At 33.0% G+C, this 27039-nt stretch overlaps 1 protein-coding gene across 1 annotated transcript in view; it reads right to left on the bottom strand.

The window, feature by feature from the left end:
• Window positions 1–27039, bottom strand: part of EYS (eyes shut homolog) — a 1188193-nt gene that overhangs the window by 1083885 nt on the left and 77269 nt on the right. The window contains 2 exon segments of the mRNA XM_036415133.1: window positions 6331–6505; window positions 22612–22724. Coding sequence (XP_036271026.1) covers window positions 6331–6505; window positions 22612–22724 — 288 coding nt within the window.

Genomic DNA, 27039 nt, shown 5'->3' with positions numbered 1-27039 from the left:
CCTTTCAGTCTTGTACATCACACATTCCTTCCTTCATGTTGTAAGTCTTATATATACTTTTCTAATTGCTATAATTCCTCCAAGGACAATTTACAATCGCAGTGGCTGCTCTGTAGAAGTTTGACATGAACAATATTGTTCATTTGACAGATGCATTAAAACAAAAAGAAAATCTCTACTCTCATGAAGTGAGATCCACGCAGTGTGTCTAATAGTGTTTGATGTATAATAACCCCTCTTCCATTTTTATACTTTGGGGATTAATAAGCTCTAGGTTTTTAATTACATGGCTCCATGGAACTGTCAAGGGTGTGAATTACTGTTTAAACTTCCCATATTAATAACTTGTTTTTGAAGGTGTGTGTCTTTGTAAAAAATAAGTTTTTCTATACTTAAGCCTCTACTACTCTTTGCAGATAGGAGAAAATTAACTTTTAACAATCATGATCAGGCTGAATTTAGCTCCCTTTCACTTCTTTATTTTTGCTTTTTTCTTTGGAAAATTATAAAATGTATTGATCAGATTGTTCTATCATTATATATATATTGTAGGACCATTGGTTAGATAGTTAAGAAAGAAAGGAAAAGGAAAATGATAAACTGCACATATCATAGCTACTAGTTGTTCATTTGTTCCACTGTTCCATCTATTTGCATATTATATAACATGCTTTAGCTAAATTCTACCTCACCTAACCACACAATACACTTTTTCAGAGTTTACCTGGCCTTATTTGTTTTTCAGTTTTACATGTATACTTAAAAACAAACAAACAAACATAAAGCACTAGTGTTATGTTTTTGAAACCTTAATGAATATATTTATCTATATCTATCTATATATCTACATATCTACATATCTATATATCTATATATTTATATATCTATATATCTATTTATCTATATCTACATCTATCTATCTATATTTATATATTGTGGATATCATAATATATTAGGTCTCTCCAATAGCATGGTTTATCTGTAAAATTTTTGTTCAGATTTTTTGTGTTTATAAATATACTGTGGCAATATGTAAAGTTTTTTCAATTTTGAATTTACATATTTTGTTAAGGACTAAGCATTTAAATGTTGAAACTGCTGTATATGTGATATGTTATTCCTCTGTTATGCCATTTAATTATTTCTTGTTTACATAAAAGCCATTTGTTTTCATGTATATATTAATAAACATAATTGTTACTGTGAAAATGTTTTGAAAACATTACATGTAATATAAGTAAATATAATAAACCACATTTTAAAACTTTTATTTTAAACTCATTTAAAAAAATCTTGATGTTAGGCTCTAACCCTAAATGCAAATAAAAATAATAGCAGGTATTTAACAGCAACAACAAAAAGACTTTCAAGTGAAGCAGTATAATAATAAAAATACTTTTATGTAAATTATTGGTTTTTTACTCTCAGTAATTATAACTTATAAAAGTAATTTGTAATGAATAAATGATAATTAATATCTTGTACTATCCTCTAGCACAAATAATATTCACCATTTCATAAAGAAAATAAAGAATTAAAAGTAATATTGGTTTGCAATACAGTTCACAAATGGAGCAATCACTATTCATTCCAAAAAGATGTTCACCAGCATATCTTAAATATTTCAAATGTATATGTTTAATTTAGTCACCTAAACTGTAATGTTCAAAAGCTTTAAACAAAAGAAAGGTATAAAAAGAGAACTTATCTCCTTTTTGCTATGACTTTATCTTTTCTTAACTATAATTCATACTCTTTTATTTCACTTCACAACCCATTATCCACTCTGTCAGTATCATCTTTTCTCCAACCTAATAATACATATAATGAACACAGATGATGACATTGAAAAGAAACAGTGCATGTCAGCTCTTTCTCAAGTTGTGCATGATGGACCAGTTGTCCTTGAAGGGGCTTCTCCTAATTAATTACTATCCCTATTTGTAGAGCAATCTTATTGGCAAGAATTGATTGGGCGTGTAAGGCACTTCATTTAGTTGGTAGAAAATTCTCTTAATTAAAATAATTTTACTGCTGGTGAAATTAATGCACCCCATGCAAACTTACTAGCTTGATTTTAATGTTTTTCTTCATTATTCTATGAAATAATAGGAAATAAGATCTTAATAGCAGTACCAGAAAATAAATGAGAATTACATAAAATGTGTCATTCTATTTACATTTTTTTCTTTTTTGCACTTATCCTAAAATCTGCTTTTTTAAAATACACTATCAAAAGTAGTTGCATTGTTTAAACTTTGTACTAACCATAACAAATAATTTTTGTGCCTCTTCTTAAATATTTGTTGTCAATCGAACTGTATCACACTGGATTCCTTTGCTTGGACAGCCAAAGTCATTTGAAAATCTCTGATATTGAGTTCTCACAATTTGTATCCTATATAATAAAAGGCTAACACTAAGTGTCTGGTTGTCCAGTTGGTTGTTTAACCAATCAAAATGTAACATGCTAATGATATGCTCACGCCACTCAATTGCTCACTATGATATGCACTGACCACGAGAGGGAAGACAGTTGACTGGTAGACTAGTCACTATCATAGCACTGATCACCAGGAAGCAGACACTCAGACAGGTAGGTTATCTTGCTGCTGGGGTCCAGCCAATCGGGAGTGAGCGAGATAAGCTGAACACACCTTGAAGTCCTCCTTTGGTCCCTCCCAGCTGGCCAACCTCTCATATCCCTCCCTGGCCCTGATCATACACTGGTGGGGTACTTCAGCCTGGCCTGAGCCCTCTTGCAATCTGGGACTGCTCAGGGAATGTCAGAGACAGTTTCAGCCTGTTGGTGGAACAACCAGTCACTATATCACACAATGACCACCAGTAGGCAGACACTCAATGCAGGAGCTGCCCCCTGGTGGTCAGTGTGCTCCTACGGGGGGAGCACTACTCGCCAAAAGCCAGGCTTACAGCTGGCAAATGCAATGGCAGTGGCAGGAGCCTCTCCCACCTCTGTGAAGCCGGCAGTTAGACATCCCCCAAAGGATCCCGGACCATGAGAGTGCGCAGGCCAGGCTGAGGGACCTCCTCCCCGAGTGTACGTATTTCACACACCAGGCCTCTAGTTTGGTAATAATTAGCTATGTTTATTACCATAGATTCATGAAGTTATAATTACATATGCTTATATTACTTTGATGATAATTTCTCAAAGCTGATTTATCCATGAACAATTCTGACTTCTTATTATCCCTATATCTTAGAAAATAGATCTTATCCTACTCATTCATAAAATTGACTTTATTTGCTTAATTTATCAGAGTAATTTTATTCCCTATTTATTATTATCAATATTTTCCTTAAAAATATGTTTGCTATTTTATTGTTGTGAATATTATCTTTAGTAATTTTTAGTTCTCAAAGAATGTCAATGTTTATTACTAAGTGAATATACACATGCATTATTCCTACATTGAGACAAAGGGAAATCAAGCATAAAAATGATGTTGGCACTGAAGACCATGAATTGATTTGGCTGGTAACAATAGATTGTGCTTCTTAATCTGCACATTAAAAGCATTTGGGGAGCCTGCACAGATCTCCTGTGTCCACCTCACTACAATGCCAGTTTGATTATTCTGTAGTGGAAGTAGAACTATAAGTATCATTTAAAAGCCACCTCAAGTGACTATATGTGGCCAAGTTTAAACCTCTGAGCTAACACAATTCCTAAATAGTCCCAAGACCAGATGTTTTAGGTAACTTCTCTAAACACAGTTGTTGTGTTTGTTTGTTTGTGTCCTTTGTGAAATAATAAGTATTTATAACCCATTCTTTAAAGTGCTTTTGATCACTAACAATATAATCAAGAAGCCATTGCAATCTACTACCATGTTTGATCTTTAGAGTAATTTACTTAATGAACCGATAACTATTTCTGTCATTAGGAGTTGTTAACTCTCCGGAATAGCAATTTATGACCATGATGAAACAAATTATCATGTTTTCTGTTTAAAAGACTAATTGTTAGTTTATTTCCACATTGTTCTAATGTTATAGTAGCATTATAAGTGCAGCTGCTGCCAGTTGAATACAGTAATCCATTAGTTGAGAACAGACATAACAAATCTACTAATTTGCTGATTGTTGATAAACTATAATGACAAAATATAATTGACAGAAGAAATATCCCTTGATAGAATTAATTGGAGTATCATACAGTTTTCAGAATGTGGATTAATTTGCATAAATTAAGTCAAATAGCGTTCAAAGTGTAATCAAAGAACAGAAAAGTATGCTCATTAATATAGGTTTTGAAATAGGACTGCCTGTGTATAAAACAATTAAAAATATTTAATGAAATGTATTACACTTATTTCAAGTGTTAAAGCCAAAAAAATAGAATTTCTATTGATACCTCTACCATTTGCTTTCTGTATACAATTCATAAATAAGAACTTCCAAATATTTTAGCTATGATTATCACACTCTACCATTTTTACCTTCTCCAATCCATCTCTCCACTTGATTTTTTTATTAAATGTATAAAACTTTCCAATTATTTCATATTTCTTTTAGAATAAAAGTCTGAATGTTTAAGCCAATATTTTAATTCTAGCATTAAATTATTGCTCTCCCAAGCCTTATTTTTACTCTTCTTCTCAGAATTATAGCAGCTAGGCCTTTAAAGGATTTAAATCTTCTAATATATAAACAAAAATACAAAATACAAAATCAACTATATATATTATTGATTTTTTTACAGAGAGGACAGAAGAACAATAGAGAGTTAGAAACATCAATGAGAGGGAGACACCTACCAGCTGCCTCCTGCAGACCCCCTACTGGGGATGTGCCCACAACCAAGGTACATGCCAGTGACCAGAACAGAACTTGGAATCCTGGAGTCTTCAGGTTGAGGCTCTATCCACTGAGCCAAATGGGTTTTAGCTGTACTTTTGTTTTCTGTTTGTGTGTATTTTGTTTGTTTGTTTTTTGTTTTTGTTTTTTCCCCACCTGTTTTATTGGAGATATGATTGACATTGAGAAAGTAGTAGTTGTTGAACATATACAACTTGATATGTTTGGAGATAAGTATATAGCCATGAAACAATAATCACAATCATATAAAAAACTTACCCATTGCCTCTGAAAAAGTTTTCCCACCCACTTTGTTTATTTTCATTATTTTTATTTTTGTGACAAGAACATTTAACTTACGATCTACGATATCATTTTAGCCAAGATAAAAATATTATATAGTATACTATTAATCATCGACCATATGTTGTACAGTAGATTTCCAAAACTTATATTTATTGCATAACCAAAACATTTTCTCTTTTAAACGGTTTCTGTTTATTTGTTTGTTTTAAGCATAATTCCTTCAATTTTCCAAATCCTCAACTCTGGCCTCATTCTCCATGTCTTGGCGTAAGGCAGTGTTTTTCAACCTTTTTTGGGCAAAGGCACACTTGTTTCATGAAAAAAATCACGAGGCACACCACCATTAGAAAATGTTAAAAAATTTAACTCTGTGCCTATATTGACTATATATAAAGTAATTCTCTTGAATAGGAATCAAATAAACACAAAGAAAGTATTTTATAATTACTTTATTATGAAATATTAAGTAAACAAAATAGTGAAAAATTATAAAATTCTTGTCTTGTCTGCACCTACGGCACACCAGGCAACATCTGTGCAGCGGAACAGCGGTTGAAAAACGCTGGTGTAAGGGTCATTTTATCATGGAATCCTTACCTGACCTCCCAACTTACTCATCCAATTGCTCATGTTTTATTTTTTCCCCTAAAAATAGTTTCTTTAGGTATAAGTATTCATAGGAAGATGTTTCTTTCTATAGAAACCTTTTACTTCAATTTACAATTATACACTTATCATGTGTTTGCCCAAAAACTTTCCAAAACAATAGCTAGATCTATGAGAGCAGGAAATAGTTCTAGTCTTCTTCACAATTATATAGGGTGGAACAAAAGTAGGTAATAATAGTAAGTACACAAAACAGAGTTTATTCTTGTATTATTAGTTATTAATTATTGTACAATATTATTTTCTATTTGAATAACTGTAAGCCTATTTTTGCCTCTCCATGTAGCCAACCAGAATTCCAGAAATGTAGTAGGTGATAAGCATATGTCCAATAAGGGAACAAATAAAAAAATATGAATATTACATTTTTTTTCTTTTGTATTTTAAGATATAAAACATTTTGAGTGATTAAAAAAGTGAATACTTAACCCAGCAAAAGTTGAAGTGATTCAGACAATTAAAAAATTAAAATAATTTTTTTTTTACCTAAAATCCCAATTTCCACAAATATTTAAATAGAAGAGAAGGAGGAACTATAGTTTGGCAAATCCCAATTGCCACACATATTTAAATTGAAGAGAAGAAGGAACTATAGTTTGGCAAATATCATGGCTGATGGATCCATGGTAGCAAGGGTACAAGAGGATTAAAGGAACATTCTTCAGAAACCAATAAGCATTTCTTGTGCAGCCTGGGGTGAATACATATTAGGGGGAAAAATGAAAAATGATACATATCCTCCCGAAATGTTTTCATATACATTTTGGCTTATAAAATACACAGTAGTAATTTCTAAAACTTAGAATTTATAAAATAAATGTTTATAGGACATACCTTTTAATGTTCTGTGTATTTTTCCTATTCTTTTAACTTATCTTTCTATACCAACTTTCATCATGTTCATGCTTACTAGTAAAGTGCCTATGTAATATTTGTTTTGGCTTTGAGTCACTCCTCAGTCTACAACAGTAGTCTACAAACTTCCATCTGCTGGACAATAATTGTTTAAGTTAAGTGCAATTGTGGTAAACATTAACAGACACACTACATAGAACACATATGACTCAATAGGTTTATCACAATGAAAGTCCAAGGAACTATTTGAATTTTTTTTTAAATTTAAATCATTTGAAAATATTTTAATATAATCAGGGCATATTCCCTAATAAGATGATCTATGACAATCTCTAGTATTTTAAAAGACAAAATTTATAACTGTTTTCATCCACATTGAAATCAATTAAATATAAGAAATTTAAAATTACTCTGAAGCCATTATTAATTTTTAATACACAGTACTATACTGAGGTCTTGGGATAAAATAAACCAATAAAATAAGGGTAAGCCCTGGAGACAGACTAGTTTATAGTCTGTTTAGAGCACATCTTAAAGCTATTTCTTCTTCTCTGCTTTTCCAATGAGCAAATTATCCACAAATCTAACAGCAGGAAGCACTGCTGAGTCATGGGACACAAGGAATCACTAACATCTGACATTTTCTTTAATTGAATTACCAAAAGAAGTGAATTTTGTTCTAATTGTTTTTAAGTTATATCAACCTTCTCTTTTAATTCACAATACAATTTCTTAATGGATAGACAAAGTATGAATCTGATTACTATATAGATAACTGGAATCAACACTGAATATTAGAAATAATCAGAAAAATCATCACTTAATTATACTGAATAACTACTAAGAGAGTACAATTCTATCAAACATTTCTGTCTTGATGTCACTAAAAATTTTAACCCATAATTTTATACTAAGACTTAGAATCTTGATTCTTCAAATGACATCAACTAATCTTCACTGTCATTGAACATGTGTCTTATTGGACTTATGTTCCTCCTTGACCTAAAAATATGAAGGCATAATATATTTCAATCTATGGTTGCACAAAATGAACTTAACAAAGTAGCATATTATGTAGACTCATCTCTGCAACTTAAACCAAACCAAACACAAAAACCTGAAAAAACTTAGCTTAAAAGCCATCTCTTAAGTTTTTGTTTTGCTTTGTGTTGCTCATGGGTGTGTGTTTTCAGGTAAGAAAATCAGAGAGAGCTGCACCAAAGATATACAACCATCATTGCTATCATATTCAGGAGTGAGGAATCCATTGAAAATAAGATAAGTAAATAAATCCACATCTTCTGTAATAACTTTTGGGGATATTGACCAGTAAGGAGTAGATGCCGCCTACTGAAGACAGAAGCCAAGCAAAATAACAGGAATAATGTGGGTCCCTGCTCCCAGAGGTGCTGTGGTGCTCATGCTGTTATTTCTAATATTACTGGGAGACAAATTGGGCTCTGGCTTTTTATGAATAAAAAATAGTCCCTCAAAATTGGTCTCAAGGAAAGTCAGGACCATTTATCTGTTATTAGACCCCTACATCTTGAATGAGGACATTGAAGGTATCATGCCTTTAGACAAAGTTGGGATGTATAGGTGGATATTTGGGATGGGAAATTAGAGCTCTTATTACCTTTCATAAATAACTGCAACACCAATACATTGCCACTGAATTACCAAACTGTGTGTTAGTAATAATTTATTTTATTAAAGAACATATAGAGGTTATGTAATTTAAGTGCAGGTCTATTTCTGAATCTGAACTCTCATTCATGACTTTTGTGTTCATATGGAATTCATACACATTCTACAAAAACAATAGCTTCGATGTATGATACAATATAACCTTTAAGGCAGGTTAATAGAACAGGAGTAAAGTAAAATAGTGATATGTTAGAATAGAGAGTTTTGAACAAGTAAAATAAAACTTCACTTCTAAATAGCTCTAAGTTTTCTAGCAGCCTTAAAAAAAGAGAAATTATGAAAATATATTATAACATAACTCTTCTAACTGATGAGTTTTATTTTGGTGAATTCATTCCAGTTTATTGAGAGAATCATATTTTCAGACAATATTCCTAAGAGATAAGTGGATGTTAGACCATTGATAATCATGTAATGATACTTTTTAGAAAATCATTTAAGTTGATCACAAATCCATATATTTTTCTCTGAATACTGCTATTTTATTTAAAAAATAATTTTTAATAAATCAAATTATTTCTGGGTATGGATTCCAAAAATGTTGATAATGAAAAGTAGTCATTCTGAATTTAGGTAGACATGGTAACTAATATACTATTCACTGACTATTAAAATACTATTTTTTTATTTCTCATAATCTTAAATAGAAAATTTAATGACCCAAGATCAATTGTATGGCAGGACTGGTGTTTTTTGAGGAGTTTAGTCACTTTAAAATTGGCTCTATTTTACAGTGAAGTGAATTTCCAGTAGAATAAATGGTCCTCTCTATCCTTAAGATGCTAAAAATTACACAATGACCTGAGGTGACAGGGTAATATTAATTTTTCTCCATCAATTTTATTTGCACCTATAGGGGTGTTAAAAAGTTTATATGAAACCACTCAGATAAATTATTAATCTCCCCAGATTAATCCTTGGAATTTTTAATACTATCTCCCATTGAATTCATGGATAAAGTAACAAACATTTGTTCAAAAATGTGTGGATGTATGGAAATAGATTTGAGCATTTATTATATTTCAAACTTTATTCATGAAACAGAAAATAGTTCTTTATTTAAAATGGGTCCAATTGTAGTAGAGTGGATTTAGGTTAACTAACTCAACTGTTTGCTAGGACACTTTTGGCATTGAAATGCTCATGTCCTATCAAACTGGTATGCTTGGTTGTCTAAGTAGATTATATATTCATGATATTATTCCTGAAATTAAATACAGTTACTATATGATTAGATGAAAATAATCAGTTCTTAGGCCTCTGGAGGGAGAGAGAGAGAGAGAGAGAGAGAGAGAGAGAGAGAGAGAGAGAGAGAGAGAGAGAGAGAGTTAGTTGTTTATGGGGGATTAATTACCACAACATACTCTAACACACTTAGCAAAAATTCCCTCCATCTAAATGTGAGACTAAACTTATGTAAGGTGGGTTATTTCTATTTTGAAATATTTATCAACTTTAAATATGAGCTATATATATATATACTCTTATATATATAGCTCATATTTCTGTAAGGAAACTAATATTCATTGCAATAAACAATAGTTGTTTATAGGGTTCTGAGAAAAATATACATTTGACCATAGCAATTTAATTTTCTCATACTTGACTTCCCATTTTATTTGTAAGAATTGAAAACAGCAAACAATTCAGAATTTGCACTATTTCTTTTGGAAGTGAGTCCAGTGCCAGAAGGTGAGGATCTATAGATAATGCATTTGGGGATTTACAGATAATGCATTTGGAAGTAAACATCTACCTAGATTTTGACAGTGAACTAACTAACTGGATATATTAAAAAACTAAACTTGAACTGTCTTTGAACTTGATAAGCTCTTAAAAACATAATTTTGGTAAGCAACAGTAAAATTAAGACAATGATGAGCTAATTTGACAACAATAGTAAAACAAGCATGAGAACATAGAAAATTATTCATAAAAAAGCTATTTCTTTTTAAAATATATATTTTATTGACTTTTTACAGAGAGAAAGGGAGAAGGATAGAAAGCTATAAAGATCCATGAGAGAAATACCGATCAGCTGCCTCTTGCACACACCCTACTGGTTATGTGCCCTCAACCAAGGTACATGCCCTTGACAGGAATCAAACCTGGGACTCTTGAGTTTGCATGTTGATACTCTATCCACTGAGCCAAACCGGCTAGGGCTATTTATTTCTTATGTCACATATCTATGTAAGTTATATTAGAAAGGAGCAAATTTTACAGTACCAAAATTGATGCCTTTCTTTAATTGACATCAAATACATATTCAGAACAAATGTATTACCCTAACTGAATAAACATGTCGTATGTTAAATATATTTGAGGATGCTTTTTAAAGCCTTTCCTTTTATGAAGAGAAAACAATTTTGATTGATAGTACAAAGAAGATTTAAAAACAACTCTAGATGCTTATTTCTTATTTTTTAAAAATTCTTTATTGATTAAGGTGTTACATATGTGTCCTTATTCCCCCATTACCCACCTATCCACCCCCCACTCACAAGTTATGCCCTCACCCCTCTATTGTCTGTGGCCATTGGTTAGGCTTATGTGCATGCATACAATCCCTTGGTTGACCTCCACCCCTTACCCCCACCCTCCCTACCTAACCTCTGAGGTTTAATGGTCTGATTGATGTTTTTCTCTCTCTCTCTGGATCTGTTTTTATTAATTAGTTTATGTTGTTCATTATATTCCATAAATGAGTGAAATCATGTGATATTTCTTTCTCTAACTGGCTTATTTCACTTAGCACAACGATCTTCAGTTCCATCCATGCTGTTGCAAATGGTAAGAACTCTTTCTTTTTTACCGCAGGTAGTAGTAGATGGAACACAGGTTTCTAATCCACTCATCTACTGTTGGGCACTTAGGCTGTTTCCATTTTAGCTATGGTGAATTATGCTGCTATGAACATAGGGGTGCATATATCCTTTCTAATTGGTGTTTCTTGTTTCTTGGGATATAAGTGGGATCACTGGGTCAAATGGGAGTTCCATTTTTAGAGGAAACTGCATACTGTTTTCCACAGTGGCTGCACCAGTCTGCATGCCCAACAGCAGTGCAGGAGGGTTCCTTTATCTCTGAATCCTCACCAGCAATTGTCTTTTGTTGATTTGTTGATGATAGCCACTCTGACAGGTGTGAGAGGTATCTCATTGTCATTTTGATTTGCATCTTTTGCATGATTAGCCACTTTGAGTAAGTTTTCATATGCCTCTTGGCCTTTCTTCTGTCTTTAGAAAAGTATCTATTTAGGTCAATTGCCCATTTTTTTTTATTGGGTTATTTTCCTTTTGTTAAATTGTATGAGTTCCCTGTAAATGTTGGAGATTGAGCCCTTGTCAGTGACAACATTGGAAAATACGTTATCCCATGCAGTGGGCTTTCTTGTTGCTTTGTTAATGGTTTCCTTTTGCTGTGAAAAAGCTTTTTATTTTGATGTACTCCCACTTGTTTGTTTTCTCTTTAGTTTCCATTGCTCTAGGAGCAGTATCAGTGAAGAAATTTCTTCAGGTTAAGTCTGAGATTTTGCTGCCTGTAGATTTCTCTAGGTTTTTAATGGTTTCCCATCTTATGCTTAAGTCCTTTATCTATTTTGAGTTTATTTTTGTGTATGGTGTAAGTTGGTGGTCTAGTTTTATTTTTTGCATAGGCAAGAAATAATCTATTTTAGATATTCTACTTATGCTGTATTAAGCATTTTAAACTGTCTCTCAAAGAAACTTTCTCTACATCATGGCCTATACCTATCATTGCAAGAACTATTCTCTAATGGTTCCATTTATATTCATTGTAAACATTTATAAGTTTTTTAAAACTGCATAAGAATATGTAGAATTTTCCCCTCTATATAATAAAGATATGAAAAACAGGAATAAGTGACATTCTTTCTCCCCTCCCCCGAATCCCCATTTCTCTCTCCCTGCACATGTGTTTATGAGATACCATTTAACTGTTATATTAACTTTACCATTGTTCAAATGAGTTCAAGGCATTATCTTATTTAAATAATTTCATTTGAATTTTCCACAACCTTGATAGAGTTAGTCATATTACACTCACTTTATCTGTTTGGATAAAAAGATAACAATTATGAGGTTTTTGTTTGCCCCCCCCCCCCCTGTTGTTTTTAAGTTCACATACTTCAAACTTTACAAGGCTAGGGCTTACATTTATATACTTAGGATTAAAATCTTATCATATTTTATTTTGTTTTGGTCTCTATATTTTTGTTTTTTCTATAACTGTTTGTTATGCCTTTTGAAGTAACATGATTTTCCTCAGACTAAATAGTTTTACATATTTTGTTTCAAGTCATGGTAGACATACTAAGGCAGACTTTTAAAAGTAAATTTTCTAGATTTAAAATTCAATTACATATTTAGACCATTCCTTAGAAAAATTTTTTACAGTAGAAATATAAAAAAATACTAACCTACAAATTATATTAGTCATTAAGTAGAAAACATTTGTCAATATGCTACATTCATAGTAATGAAATACAAAATGAATAAAACTTTAAAATATGATAACTTGTCATGAGTTGAAATAGCCCACTTCATTGATAAGAGTTTAATACTTTCATTTTTGGCCCTCAAGTAAGTAAGTTGGACTATATTAAAAATATTAAAATTCACTATGACATACTTCTCTGAGGTGATTCTAAGTGATTTTCTAATTCCTTAAGGTCTTTCGTATATGTACCTTTTATATAAGGAGTTTTAATGAGAGAATTGAGGTACTATATGCTTCTCAGAGTCAACTAGGGTCATCTTAAAGTTGAGATCATTCACCTGGATGAGACCACTGAGTTCTTAATATTACTAAAAAGATAAAATACCCATTTTAAAAATATGCCTTAGCCAGGTAATACTTTGTTTAGTAAGGAGAAGAGAGGGACCTAATTTTTAAAAACTAAAATATAATGTTTCCCAATTCCTTTATTCACTGTTCATATCGATAAAAAGATGAGTAATTTTAATTATCTTTACATAAAATTTGACTGGGTGGTGGTGCATATTAAGCTGTTTTGGCACAATTATATAATTAAACATTGTACCTCATTGTAAAAAATTCTAGTCGTCAGCATGTTGTCAAGCTGAAGTTTTTGTCAATTGAAACAGGATGGTCATCCATCTGCCTGTAATTCTAAATCCCTAAACCGTTCTGTGTCCAATCCCAGATTTAGATAGGGAAATGGCATGAAGAATTCAGGAAAGGTGATAGGAAACATACTTTAACATATTTAAGTATATGTTTAAGTATACTTAAATATGCTGAAATATTTATTAGTCCTCCCCCCAACCTCTCTCTCTCTCCCTCTCTCTCCCTCTCTCTCTCTCTCTCTCTCTCTCTCTATATATATATATATATATATATATATATATATATATATATATATATATATTTTTAGTTAGAGGAAACAATCCCTCATTATAATAGGTGGACACTATTGTCAAACTAAACTTTGAGTGACTATTACAAACATGACATAGGATCATGATCTGTCTAGTCCCCTGGTCTGAAAACTGAGGCTTGCAAGATGCATGCAGCTCTTTGGCCCTTTGAGTGTGTCTCTTCCACAAAATACCACTGCCTAGGCGAGTCTATTTTAAAGAAGTGGCATTGGAAGAAATTTAAGTTTAAAAAATTTGGCTCTCAAAATAAATTTCAATCATTGTACTGTTGATATTTGGCTCTGTTGACTAATGAGTTTGCCGACCGCTGGTCTAGCTCAAATGTGCCTGGAACAGAGAGTTTCCACAAAGTCTGTTTAAAATAAACATGCTTTCAAGAGAGCAGTTAGTGGTATCACTCAAAAAGACACAAGGAAAGAAACCTACGATATTAAAAACAAAGAACATTTTCCATAAAAAATATCTGGCTAAGGATTTCACTAATGCTTACTGAGTAAGAATGAAAATTAGCTAACCCCTGGGCCTCTTTAATTCCTGTGATTATATCTATAATCAAGATGTTGTCTCTAGTAAATTATATGTGGTTCTCCCTGTGAACTGTGCATTGCCTCATTTATAATCAATCCTTTTATCGGTCCCTTAGAGTACCAGGTAAAACAATTACTTCATAAATTGTTAAAGATAAATCAGAATTACGTTGACTACAATTTATAAAATTAGAAGCCTATGTTGGAAAGAACAGCATTTCTAACAAGACCTAGTTCAATACCTGTTATACAAACCAAGTAGCTGATAAGACCCCATTTCATTCTTGAAGTATCATGGGTAGATGATAAATTAGTAAGTCATGAATGCATCTAGGATATTGCATCCACAGGAGCTAATCCTGCCTATGTACCTGGCTACTGGTTTCCTAAATAGGTCACGAATGGGCCCACCAAACATGCCCACCTTTGAAAGTAAATGGGGAATTTTAACCAATGAATAATGAACCAACCAACCATTTTGCTGCTTTTCCTTATTCTGACCTGCACCAATTTACCTTTGTCAATTGCTGCAGATGGCCCTGACGCTCAAACTAGAAATGGCCACTAAGCGTAAATCCAAAGTGACGTCCTTTTGTGTTTTGTGAATGTTTTTTGTGAGCAAAGAGAACCAAACACCATTCTTCTCATCAAATTTATGTTCAGTCAGAGAGCACCTCTAATAATTTTAAGCCAGAAAACTTATTTTTTTGTGTGTGTTAAAAATAAATTCTTCTGAAGTCTTGGTGTATTTGTTTTCTGCTGCTGCTGCTGTAATAAATTACCATAGCCTTAGTAGTTTAAAACATTCATTCTTTTACATATTTCTTGTGTTCAGAAGTCTGAAATCACTCCTCGGGGGATAAAGATTTCAGAGGTCTGGTTGCTTCTGCAGGCTCTCAGGAGGGAATCTGTTTCCTGGCTGTTTTCAGCTGCTACATGTATATCCTGTAGCTCACGTACTCTTCCTGCATTTTGAAAGAATACAACTCCAATCTTTGCTTTGGAAACCACACCACTTTCTCTGTCCTCTGACTGCTTATGTGGCCCTCTTATCAGGATGTCTGTAATTTCCTCAGGCCCATCTGGATAAGTCAGAATAAACTCCTCGTAGCAAGATCCTTTTCTTAATTACATCTTCAAAGTCTCTTTTTCCACATGAAGTAAGATGAATAGGTTCTGGAGATTAAGCTATGGGCATATTTGGGGGGCCATTATTCAGTTACCCATACACTAGATTCCCAAATACTGTTCAACAAAGTTTGCCTTCAGTTTCACATTTACCTTTGATATCCCTTTTTAAGTGTATAGCCTTAGTATTAATACAGATATTATGCCTCTCACTCCTGTTTATGAGCTTATTGGAAGAAAAAAATTTCATCTTAAAGATCCAAAGTATAGTATAAATGACACTCTCATAAATAAGAATGTTTTTCCTAGTTTCATCTGTGATTTCACCTTAATTACAAGAAGCAAGTTTTTAAATTGTAAAAAAAAATTAAGGCAGTCAGGCCAATGTGGCTCAGTGGTTGAGCATTGACCTATGAACCAGGAGGTCATGGTTCAATTGCCTGTCAGGGAGCATGCCCGGGTTGTGGGCTCCATTCCCAGTGTGAGGCATGCAGAAGTCAGCCAGTTGAAAACATTCATTCTTTTACATATTTTTTTTTCATTATTTATCTCTATATTTCTCTCTCCTTCTCCCTTCCTCTCTGAAATCAATAAAAATACATTAAAAATTCTTAAGGCATTAAATTCTATTTAATTCTAAAAATTAAATTCTATTTAATTTTTAATTTAATTATTAATAAAGACATTTGTCACCTTTAGTTTCCCTAAGGCACTTTAAGTGTTTATATTTGTTTCCTTTAAATATGAGCATTTCAACTACTTACAGGGACTACATATATTTAGATGAATTAAGCTGTCATTTCTTATACATGAGCTGTTTAATTTACTTTATTAATTGATATAAAATTCTGCTGAAAATGAGCAAAAGAGGTAATAGAACATAATTAAAAATGTCTCCATTCTTGCTCTTATTCATGAAAAATGGTGTAAAGTCAAACCAAATTTAGAAAGTGTGAGAGTTTTTTAATCATATTTATCACTTAAAATCCTTGTTAAATTTCTTTCCGTTAAGTAGCTAGTACTAATTATTACAATCAATCTATAGAAAATATGGAATTACAAAGTACTACTTGTTGCACTTGTTAAATTACATATCTTGCATGTATAAGTAACACTGGCATAAGCATGGATCCCTGAGTATTTCTATTTTTGTCCTAGAACTACTAATTTACTATAAAGAGTAAACTCTATATAGAAAGATCTTGACAGATAATAGAAGCTGTATGGTAACTTTAATTTCTATTAATGCTCTCAATTGAGAATATCTGTTGCTTCACTATTGCTTGCTGACTGTGAAAGCAAAGGAAAGATGACTCAGATAATACTATGTGAGTTTGACCATAAAATAAGTTTCTGTGACTTTTTGTGACTAATAATTGTAGGGCAACAAAACCATTTGAGAATGAAATATAAAATCCAGGCAAGATTTTTTTCATTTTGTTTTTTGAAAATGTACTTCTAAGTAAATGGATGCTTTTGTTTGTTGATTCAAATAACAGTGATTTAAATTATTAAAATAAATTGAAGAGTTCTGCTGGTGTCGTTTAGTGGCTGAGCATTGAACTATGAATCAGGAGATCAGGGTTCAATTACTGGTCAAGGCACATGCCTGGGGTTTCAGGCTTGGTCCCCACTCCGGGGCACGGAAGAGGCAGCTGATGGGTGATCCTCTCTCATCATTGATGTTTCTATCTCTCTCCCTCTCCCTTCCCTTCAGAAATCAATAAAGATATATTTAAAAGATAGACTGAAAAACTAAAATAAAGAAATAATGCACATGGAAAAGACTTAAAAGCTAGTGTGTAGATGCTATTCTCATTCAAACACTGTATTAGGCAGACATTCACTTCATTACCAAGAACCTGAACAAGATCAGCATAAATAATTCATCTAATGAAGCAGAGTCAGAGAACCATTTAAAAAATGTCTATGAAGGACAGAGAAGAGCAGAGGAAAACTATCTCTGGTATAAGACATGGATCAGGAGATTATTGAAGTTGATCCTGAATTCAGCATTACTAAAGCTACTTCACAAAAGTCAACAACTCTTTAATTTACCTGTTTTATGTTTAATAAATCTGGAATCTTGCTCCTATCTCCTCCTCTCTTAAAAACAAGTAGAGAGAACTCTCTCACTATCATACTAGTTCATACTTCTTAATATAACTTCTCCAAACTTTTTTATCTAAATATCCAATAATATAAATAAGGAGGAAACATACAAAATAATTAAATCTAAGCAAGTATTCCAGAGCAAAGTATTGAGTGAGAAACAGAGCTTGTGAGAAGCATCATATACTCCACTTTCTGGATTGGATGTATATCATCTCTTCTCAGCAAAGGAAGAAAAAATAACCAAAAAGTGATTTGACTTAACCAACTACTTTGCACCTAACTCTGATTATAGGGCTCACATAAAGCAGACAAAGGCTTCTCAACCTGGGACCTATTCTATGTTATGGACTTCTACTAGTTTAAAACAGAAAGTTCTCTTTTTTTTTTTAAATTTGAGGTTCTTTAACCTTCCACAAAGTCTATTTTTCTTTCTGTGCACAAGTTTTACTATTTTCTAACTTCCTGAACCTATACTTCCTCTAAGGTAGGTTTTCTAAACCACAGTAAATAGATATGTTGGAACTCACATCTCTTTCTGGTGGAGACTGTCATGTGCATTGAGGGATGCTTAGCAGCTCACCAGGCTTTTAACCATCAGGTGCCAGTAGCAGCACCAGCCCTGATTTGTGACAACCAAAAATGTCTCAGGACATTGCTAAGCATCCCCTAAGGGACACAGTCACACTTGGTTGTGCTAGGGATCTTCTCATACCTGACTTCAACCATTCTTTTCCAGAGATGCCTGAGTCTCTCAGCACAAATTATGACACTACCCATCCATTCCTTAAACCTGAAGAAAGTGTTTCTGAGGACTGAGAAAGAATGGAAGTATTAATGTGTTTAGCTGGTTGAGGGTACCGTCAGAAAGTATGTTGGCAGCTTTGAATGCAGTTCTTGGGCCAAACAATAAGAAATCATTTCAGTTTTTCTCTTCAATTTAAATTTTTAGTAGCAGATCAGAGTGTAAATTTTACGTTGTTTTTATTTTTATTTTGTGTATGTGTATAAACTTTTTCTGTGTTCATAAAAATACTTAGATAACCTGACCTCCTTTGTTGTTTTAACTTTTGTAGCATATATATATATAATTTTTGAGGGGTATTTTATGCAAAACTCTTCTTTACACTTTTTACCAAATACTCCTCTACCCCGTTCAATTCCTGGTCAAGACACAAGACAGATTCCATGATTCCATGTCAAGCTAGCTCTGACTACCTCATTACTAAGAGAGAGGTTGCCCAGTGGTCAGTTTATGGAGTCTGCACTTGTCCTCCATAGAAGTATCCTTCAAATAGGTTCCCATCATGTACACTTGGCATAACTTGCCATTGCTAGAATGTTGTTACCTTCTCTGGAAGGTTACTCCAGTACAAAGAAACATCTACCTTCATAGAGCATAACTTTTGGTTTAATATAGTCTCATAGGCAATTAAAAAATACATGAATAAGCATATTATTATCTGGTAAATAGGTTGACAATGGTTGTTAAGAAGAAATGTAAAGCAAGGTGACACATATGGGATGGAAGGGAGTTTTTAATATTTTAGATAGGTGTCTAGAGAAGGAAACATTGAGAAAGTAAAATTTTGAGAAAATACTTAAACTGAATGAGAAATTGATGGCAAAATCTCCAAGTCAAAGACTTTCAAGCAGGGCCATGCTGTGTTTCTCTAGGAACTCCAAAGAGGCCATTGTTGCTATTTTAGTGTGAGCTAGAAGGAATATGAATACAGAGAGTCTTTTGGAAAAAGCCAGTCCCTGCATCCTCTAATAATGTGGTGTGTGTGTGTGTGTGTGTGTGTGTGTGTGTGTGTGTGTGTGTGAGAGAGAGAGAGAGAGAGAGAGAGAGAGAGAGAGAGAGAGAGAGAGAGAGAGGGAGAGAGAGAGGGTATTCTGTTTTAAGTTTCTGTTTTCTGTTGCAACTAAAACTCTAAAACTCTAAATCCTACCCTAAATGCAAATTTCACTCATATGGAATACTAATTTGAGCTTACTTCTTTCAGCGTGAGTTTGCATAAGTCACACTTGTTGAAAATAATTGTAAAAAGAAAATTAACTAGAGGATGGAAATAGAAGAAAGAAATTAAAACAGATGGCAAAGTTAAACTAGAATGAGATTTCAAGTGTTGTTTTTTTTTCAGTCAACTCCCCTATGAAGACTTAAAAAGAAGAGCTAAAACATAAACTACATTCTTATGCCTGCATCTCTCAACCAGTTGTAAAAGAAGCAAACTAAAACGGCTGTGTATAAAGCTCTCATGGCATTTTCTTAGGTGCTATGAAATAAAAGCAGTCAATAATTCTAAGTCATAACATCAAAAACTTATAAAATATTTGGTTAGATGTAAATCAGAAATCATGGCTCCTACTATGTATTATCTATGAAAATTAATATTTGTACGTCATTAAAACTCTGCGGAGAAGAAATCCTTCATCACTGTAAATAGTTCTTAAATGCATAGTTTCGGTTTGTTTACTTTATGTGTATAATGTTAATTATATTCTTTATTTTAGTGGCTGTCATTTATTAATTTTAATAAACATAAAAATGATAGTAAGAACATATTCTTTTTTTTGTCATGAGTTCTTAATTTCTTCAATGATTTATTCTTACATGGTGGTTATTAGAAATGTGACTCATTTGGAAAGTGGCAATTGTTTTATCATGGGCACCATTTACATTATTAATGTTGAAAATGCAATTGACATTGTGAAAGTGTTGATTAGAAATTCCTCATCACAAATTCAATGAGAAAGTTCAGCATCCTTATGGCACTTTCATTATAAATAAAATGAATTGAAAATAGAGAAATTTAACTCATAAGGGAAAGCATGACATAGAATTAATAAGGTGCTAACCTTCAGGGTTTTTCTTTTAACCTCTAATGTTGCCTGTCACGTTTAATATAAACTCTTAATCTTAAAGTCATTATAGAGTATGTTCCATTTTTCATATTACTTCAATTAAACTTTTTTTTCATATTACTTTAAAAATAGCTTATCATTTTAATCTATGCTCATTTACATTAGCAAACAATTGTCAAGTTGTTGATTTATTTAATTTGAGTTTATGTTATACATATCTGTAGAATACAAACATTATCCAGGTCCCAATGGCTATCAAAACTCTGATTAACCCTGGGGTTGAGTTAGCTCCAACTTTAGTTCAGAGACTCTCCGTGACTCCCAAAGCATTCTTCCCCGTGATTCTCTCTGATTTCCTGATTCTCTGTTGCTGTGCCTATTAATTTGTCCCCAGACCACATAGGTCACAGGCTTCATAGACTTCACTGTTTCCATAAAGTCATTTTAAATATACAAGGGACATTTTATGTTAATTAGAAATTGTAAAGTCCTGCATGATTATGAGGATGGATGTCAGATTGTGCTATATGTATTTTGAAGCTCTGCTATTAAGGGTATAATTTCATTTGATAATTGACCCAATTATGTTTATGAAACAAGTTCTTCTTCTTTGATATTTCCTTATATTGAAGCCCCCATTATTTATAAAGCTATGCCAGTATTTATGTAACTTGTTATGTGATATATATCTTTACTGTTACTTTACTTTCAAATATATTTGTATCCTTTGTATGAAAAATGAGACTCTCTTAAAAAACATTTGACTGAGTATTGCTTTATTTGCCATTAACATCTGCCTTTTTGGTGTTGTTAATCCTCATCCAAGGATATTTTTCCAGAGCATTGGAGAGAGAATGGAAAGGAGGGATAAAAACAGACAGAGAGAGAGAAACGTTGATGTGAGAAGAGTCACATTGATTTATTACCCCCTCCCCACTTGCCCCATTGGAGTGGGGATGTACCTGTAACTGTAAGGTATGCGCCCTGTGTCCATGACCAGAATCAAATCTGCAAGTCCTGGGCTGATGCTCTAACCACTGAGGGACTGGGTAGAGCAGACATTATTTTTTGAAAAATTATTGCAATGTTAACTCATTTAATATTGTATAGTATCATCACCTAAATTTTAAACCAATGAGAAAGCTAATAGCATCCCTATCCTGCTAATATATCATCTAATGGGAGTAAGTAAAGTTAAAGTAGGTTCACAAAAAAGAAAAGTATGCAAGGTGATAGAGTCCAGTCAAATTTCTTTAAAAAATAAATTGAAACTGGATAGAGTCAATACACATAGATAATTGTTGAGGCACTAGAATAGTTGAGATCTCACAAGGACAAGTGCTGTTAAAAGAATAAAAAGTTAAAAATAATGTCAGAGATAAAAACTCAGAGACCATCCTGAAACAAAACAAGAAACAAAAACCAAAACATACACAAGATAACATAAAATAACTTCAAACCAAAGTAAGAGGACATTTCAATGAGATAATTTCATATTAGGGAAACAATAGTTAAGTTTTAGAGAAAAATAAATGGTGGCATATGCTTTATATTGAAGAGAGATATGTGTAAGTACTTGAAAGCATGTGTTCTTGAGTCACACAGAATAGGATTAAATATAGCTTCATCTATCACTATTGATATGTATAAACTAAAGGGAATACTTAGCATAAAAAATCTTCTACATGTCTCGTTCAGTACAAACCTGATAATTTTTCCAATAGACATAACAGAAAATAGAATTGCTGAATTATAGGATATGCCTTCCTCTGTGTAGTACACATACTAGATTTGTAAAATTATTTCAAACACTATCCAACAAAAAAACAAACAACCCACTTATTTTTTATATCCTGACTAATAATTACTAGACTAATTTTATTTCCCATCTGATTTAAGAGCTTAAGATATTAGTAACTGTGGCCTTATATAGAGAGAGGTATATCACCAGTACTAAGCTAGTTATAGTCTTATTTTGTAATGAAATCACTACCTAGAACACATCAAAGGCCTCCCAACATAATTCTAATAAGTTAAAAATCTCTATTACTATACTATATATAATATATTTAAATACCCATATAAGGATGCATTTATCTGGCTTAGATTGATAAAAGCATTTGAAATACAAAGTGCCTGAAGCTATTGTGTTTCGATGTGCTAAATTATTTTGCCATGTATTAAATTACTTACTCTGAATCTTCCAATTATATTGAAACACCATCCTTCATTCAGACAGTCAATGCGGAGCAGTCTACAGTGGTCAATTACTTTCTCACAGCTTTTTCCAGTAAATCTTGGCATGCAACTGTAAATACATCAGTGTAAATAAGAAAAGTTGCCAATTAAATATTTTCCCTAAAGTCTATGAACAGTTTGACAAAAATAATAATGCTTTGTTTAAATTGCATTCAACATATATTACATATTGTGATTCATTAATTTTGTCTGAACATAGTTGTGTCCTTTGCAAAAGAGAAAGAATTTACATGTTTAAAAGAATTAAAGTGCATTTTTATTGATGGTCTTCATATTGCCTTTGAAAATGTAAGAGTAAATCAATTTTGGTCTAACTAGATATTAACAATATAATATAGATTACAGAAAACTGTTGAAATAAAAGAGACCATTATTGAAATATGAAGAAAAAGATGACAAATTAGATGTTTAATGTTTAGTAGAACTATTAGATACTGATGACTTATTATCAGAAGTTGATGATACACATGAATTTTAGACATAGTGTAATGAGTTACATTGGAAAATAATAGCATGGTCATATTTGGGCTAATCTGCACTAATAAAAGAGAAAGATAAAAATTAACCATACTTTCATGGTCAGGAGAGGGTATGCAAATTAACCCAACAAAGATGCCCAGTTAATTTGCACGCACAGGCACCAAGCAGCCAGGGCCAATGACACAGGCATTCCTCACTACTCCAGTGGCTCCAAGGCTTCTGGGCAGCTTGGGAAGGCAGAAAGGCAGCTCTGGGCTGGAGCAAAGGCAGAATGGTGGCTCTCACCAGAGTGAAGGCGATGCTGGCAGCCAGGGGAAGGAAAGTCAATTCTTGCACAAATCTTCATGCATCAGGCCACTTGTTTTTAAATAAAGCACTCTTGGAGTTTATGTGCATGACAATAAAGGATTTTTTTTTATTGCAATGTAAGTGCCTAATGTAAGGTTTTGATTTCTGAGGCACCCATGTCAAAGACGTTCATTTTGAACAAATACACAAATCGGCTGCCTATATGACATCTACTAGCTACACAAATAAGTAAGTAGCCAGGCCTACTCTACCCTTTTAGAAAGCCCTGGATAACCTAGATAACTGACCACTTGAGTGATTTCTTTCCTCTTCCCACTCCCTAAATCTGCTCTTCTGTTTTGAAATAATTTATACAAAGTAAACTTTTGAAACCCTATGCACACCGCCCTCAACCATAATAATGGCAGAATCCCAGGTCTGTGCTCTCTTTCTCTTTTTCTCTTACCTGCCACCTTGCTGCCTGGCCCTTGAAGGTGCTATTTATCCTCCAGGACCTATGAGTAATAACCTTTGCATTTCCAAGTTCTCTTATGGTTGTTGTGCATTCACAATCATAACAAGAATCTCAAAGAACCTGTCCAGCCACAACATTGGCTCCAGGGAGAGAAATGTCTCTGAAATTCACCATAAGCAGCAGAAATCCTGGTGACTGCCCCGGGCATTCCTACAGAAGGACAATTCTGGACTCCACCTCATTTGCTGCAACCAGCCAGGTGTTAAAAACACATACTGGTGTGTTCTGGCTTCCTTTGCCCCCACTCTCACTAATTTCTGAAAAATATTCCTGTACATACTTTAAATCACATTTAGTAAACCAAATGGGGTACTAAAAAAATGACAATTGGTTTCTCTAAAGTAAACATTAGAGAATTAAGACAAAAAATTATACTTTTTAAGAATATGTTGTTACAAGCTATCACCACCCATACTACAAAGAATCCAAGGACACTATAAACAAGAAACGAATTCCTATCTAAACAGTTCATCCTTCTTTACATCAAAAGGGACCATATTCATAAATTTGATTTTATTGTATATTTAAGAATTTACTTCATATAACTAGTTTAGTGTGCTTTTTTTCTACACAGAGTGTAGATCATATGCTATGCTATTGAAATCAGTGAAATATGATGTTTTTAGGCAACTGCAAGCAGTTTTACCTGCCTAGAGCTCAAAACAAATGCTGAAGAGTTGCAGCAAAGACAAATAAAGATCTGAGAAAGGAGTTTGTAAGATAGACCAAAATTCACCAAGTAGCTAAAACCTAGGAATAAAATACAGGAAACAGAAAATGGGGAATGGGAATTAAAAAAATAAATAAACTGACAAAATAAGTTTAAAAAATGAAAGAGGGCTATCTGAATCAATGATAACATGCTATTAAACTAAAGACTATAAGGAACTTAAATTAGTATAACTAAAGTTCTGAAGGAGAGAGGAGAGAAAGAGAAGTGTCAGCTTGTCAGATTAACATTTGGATCAGAATTCAAAGAGAAGTTAAGGCTCTTCTGCTTACCTTTAAAACTGCTTGCAGTTGCCTATGGGTTGGCAGTTCACTTATCTGCCAACCCCTAGGACTAGTATATATGGGATCTCCCAAACCTTAGCGTTGCTGGAGCTTCTACTTCTTACACTTGATCTCTTTGTTAATTCAAGTTCTTAGGTACTGAGCAGCAGCACTAAACTTTCATGCTGGCTCTACTGAGACAGCTATCACTCTGCCCAGAATATTATGCACATTTTACTACTCACATCTGCACATTTATTCTAGTCCAACCATGCCTTTTTCCTACTCGTGACGATTCCACTATCAGCCCAAGCTTCTTCTCAGCCTTTCACTGGCCATAGCTTGGCTGATTTCACTGACATCTGGAACTCAGACTTCTTCTATAAGGCAGCTGGAGAACTGCTCTGCAACCGTGGAGACCTGTGCATTTGGAAGAGTCCCACAGCAGAGGGCTACATACATAGGTCCTTTTGGTTCACACGTAGTTCTTTACAATCAGGTGCTCACTAGATGAATTCAGGTAATGGTACTCATTCCCGTCCTTCAGACGAATTCTCCTTTATGGAGATTTAGGTTTTGCAGATCCTTTCCTCTTTCTTTTTCTTTTCTTTTCTTCCTTTCTCCCTCCCTTCCTTCCTTGTTTTCTTTCTCCCCCACTCCCTTCATTCCTTCCTTTGCCCCGCCCTTCTTCTTTTTGCCTTTCTACCTTCCCACCTTCCCTCATATATTTTCCAGGTCCACATATATTCCAATATAATATGCATGAATGTGTATAGTCATGTTTACAGTTAATTGCCTTTAACAGGGCTCTACTATGTCCCATTAAAATCTTTAAGTACATACTTCAGTAATTTTCAACTTTTTTAATTTCATGGCACTCATAAAATAATTACTAAATTCTGCAGCACACCAAAAAACATATATTTTGCTCATCTGATAAAAAAAATAAATATAACTTTGATTCAGTCACACCAGACAGATATTGTATTGGTTGTTGTCATTTTTTTAATTATTATTTGGACAATCTAAGGAAAAAGAGGTCAGCGGCCCAGACTAAACAGTTAGGTACTGCATGTTTTCTTTTTTTTTTTTTTTTTTTTTTGTGGTGTTCCCATGTGCCTATTGAGTCACATGGGAACACCACAAGTGAAAATCATGGGCATACTTAATTCCAGTTTTGCTTAACTTTATATCAGACAGCCATATGCCCCTGCTCCCGCATCCTCAGTATTATATAACATGCATTATCTGGGTTCCATTTGGAACTGATCCTGAAGTGTTATGAAAAAGTTTAAAAAAAATGAAATTTGAACTAGCATGCCTAGATTTATTTATAAGTAGCCTAGCATTAAAATGGGTGTAAATTTTTATAAGACTATTTTGGAGATTAATGAAGGGACTATGATAGCAATGCTGGAGAAATGAGATGTATTCTATAGCAGTATGGAGAAGAAAAAATAGAGGGGACATTCAGGAGGCAGAAAGAATAAGACTTGATGAAAATGTTGTTGACCTTTACTAACATGAAGGAAACTACAGTGTATGTAGTATTTGGTAACTTTCTTTATATAATTAATATGTTCTCATATTTAATAATTTACAGTGTTTCTTTTCCCCTAGTTTAAGTTATTTATTGCAATTTTCCTCTTCATAATTAAGAAATGATACCAAATATTTTCATTTCATTAATGGTAACCTTCTCTTTCCCTGATATATAATCAATCACATTCTTTATTATTTTTTGCAAACAAATTTTTAATTATTTCACAATGTGGATACATAATTTTGATATCTATGTGTTGTTGTTTTTTCCCTCCTCACTACAAGGTATTGCTTAAATAGTAACATATTTTAGTTCTAGATTCTAAACACAGTCTCCTTCACTGGATATCTAATTTCTTTTAAGGGCTATATTTTAATACCCAGATATTATATAATTGTCAATTTAGATTTACCTTTGTGAGTGCATGTGCATGCATGTACATGCATGTGTGCACATGAACACACATTTTCCCTATTCTAGTCCATTTCATATTTAGTAAGAATACTTATTTTCTTCATATACATG

This window comes from Pipistrellus kuhlii, unplaced genomic scaffold (genome assembly GCF_014108245.1).
Source record: "Pipistrellus kuhlii isolate mPipKuh1 unplaced genomic scaffold, mPipKuh1.p scaffold_m20_p_5, whole genome shotgun sequence".
NCBI classification, from domain to species: Eukaryota; Metazoa; Chordata; class Mammalia; order Chiroptera; family Vespertilionidae; genus Pipistrellus; species Pipistrellus kuhlii.
Note: the sequence above shows the minus strand (reverse complement) of the source record. Positions and strands in the feature narration are given on the sequence as shown.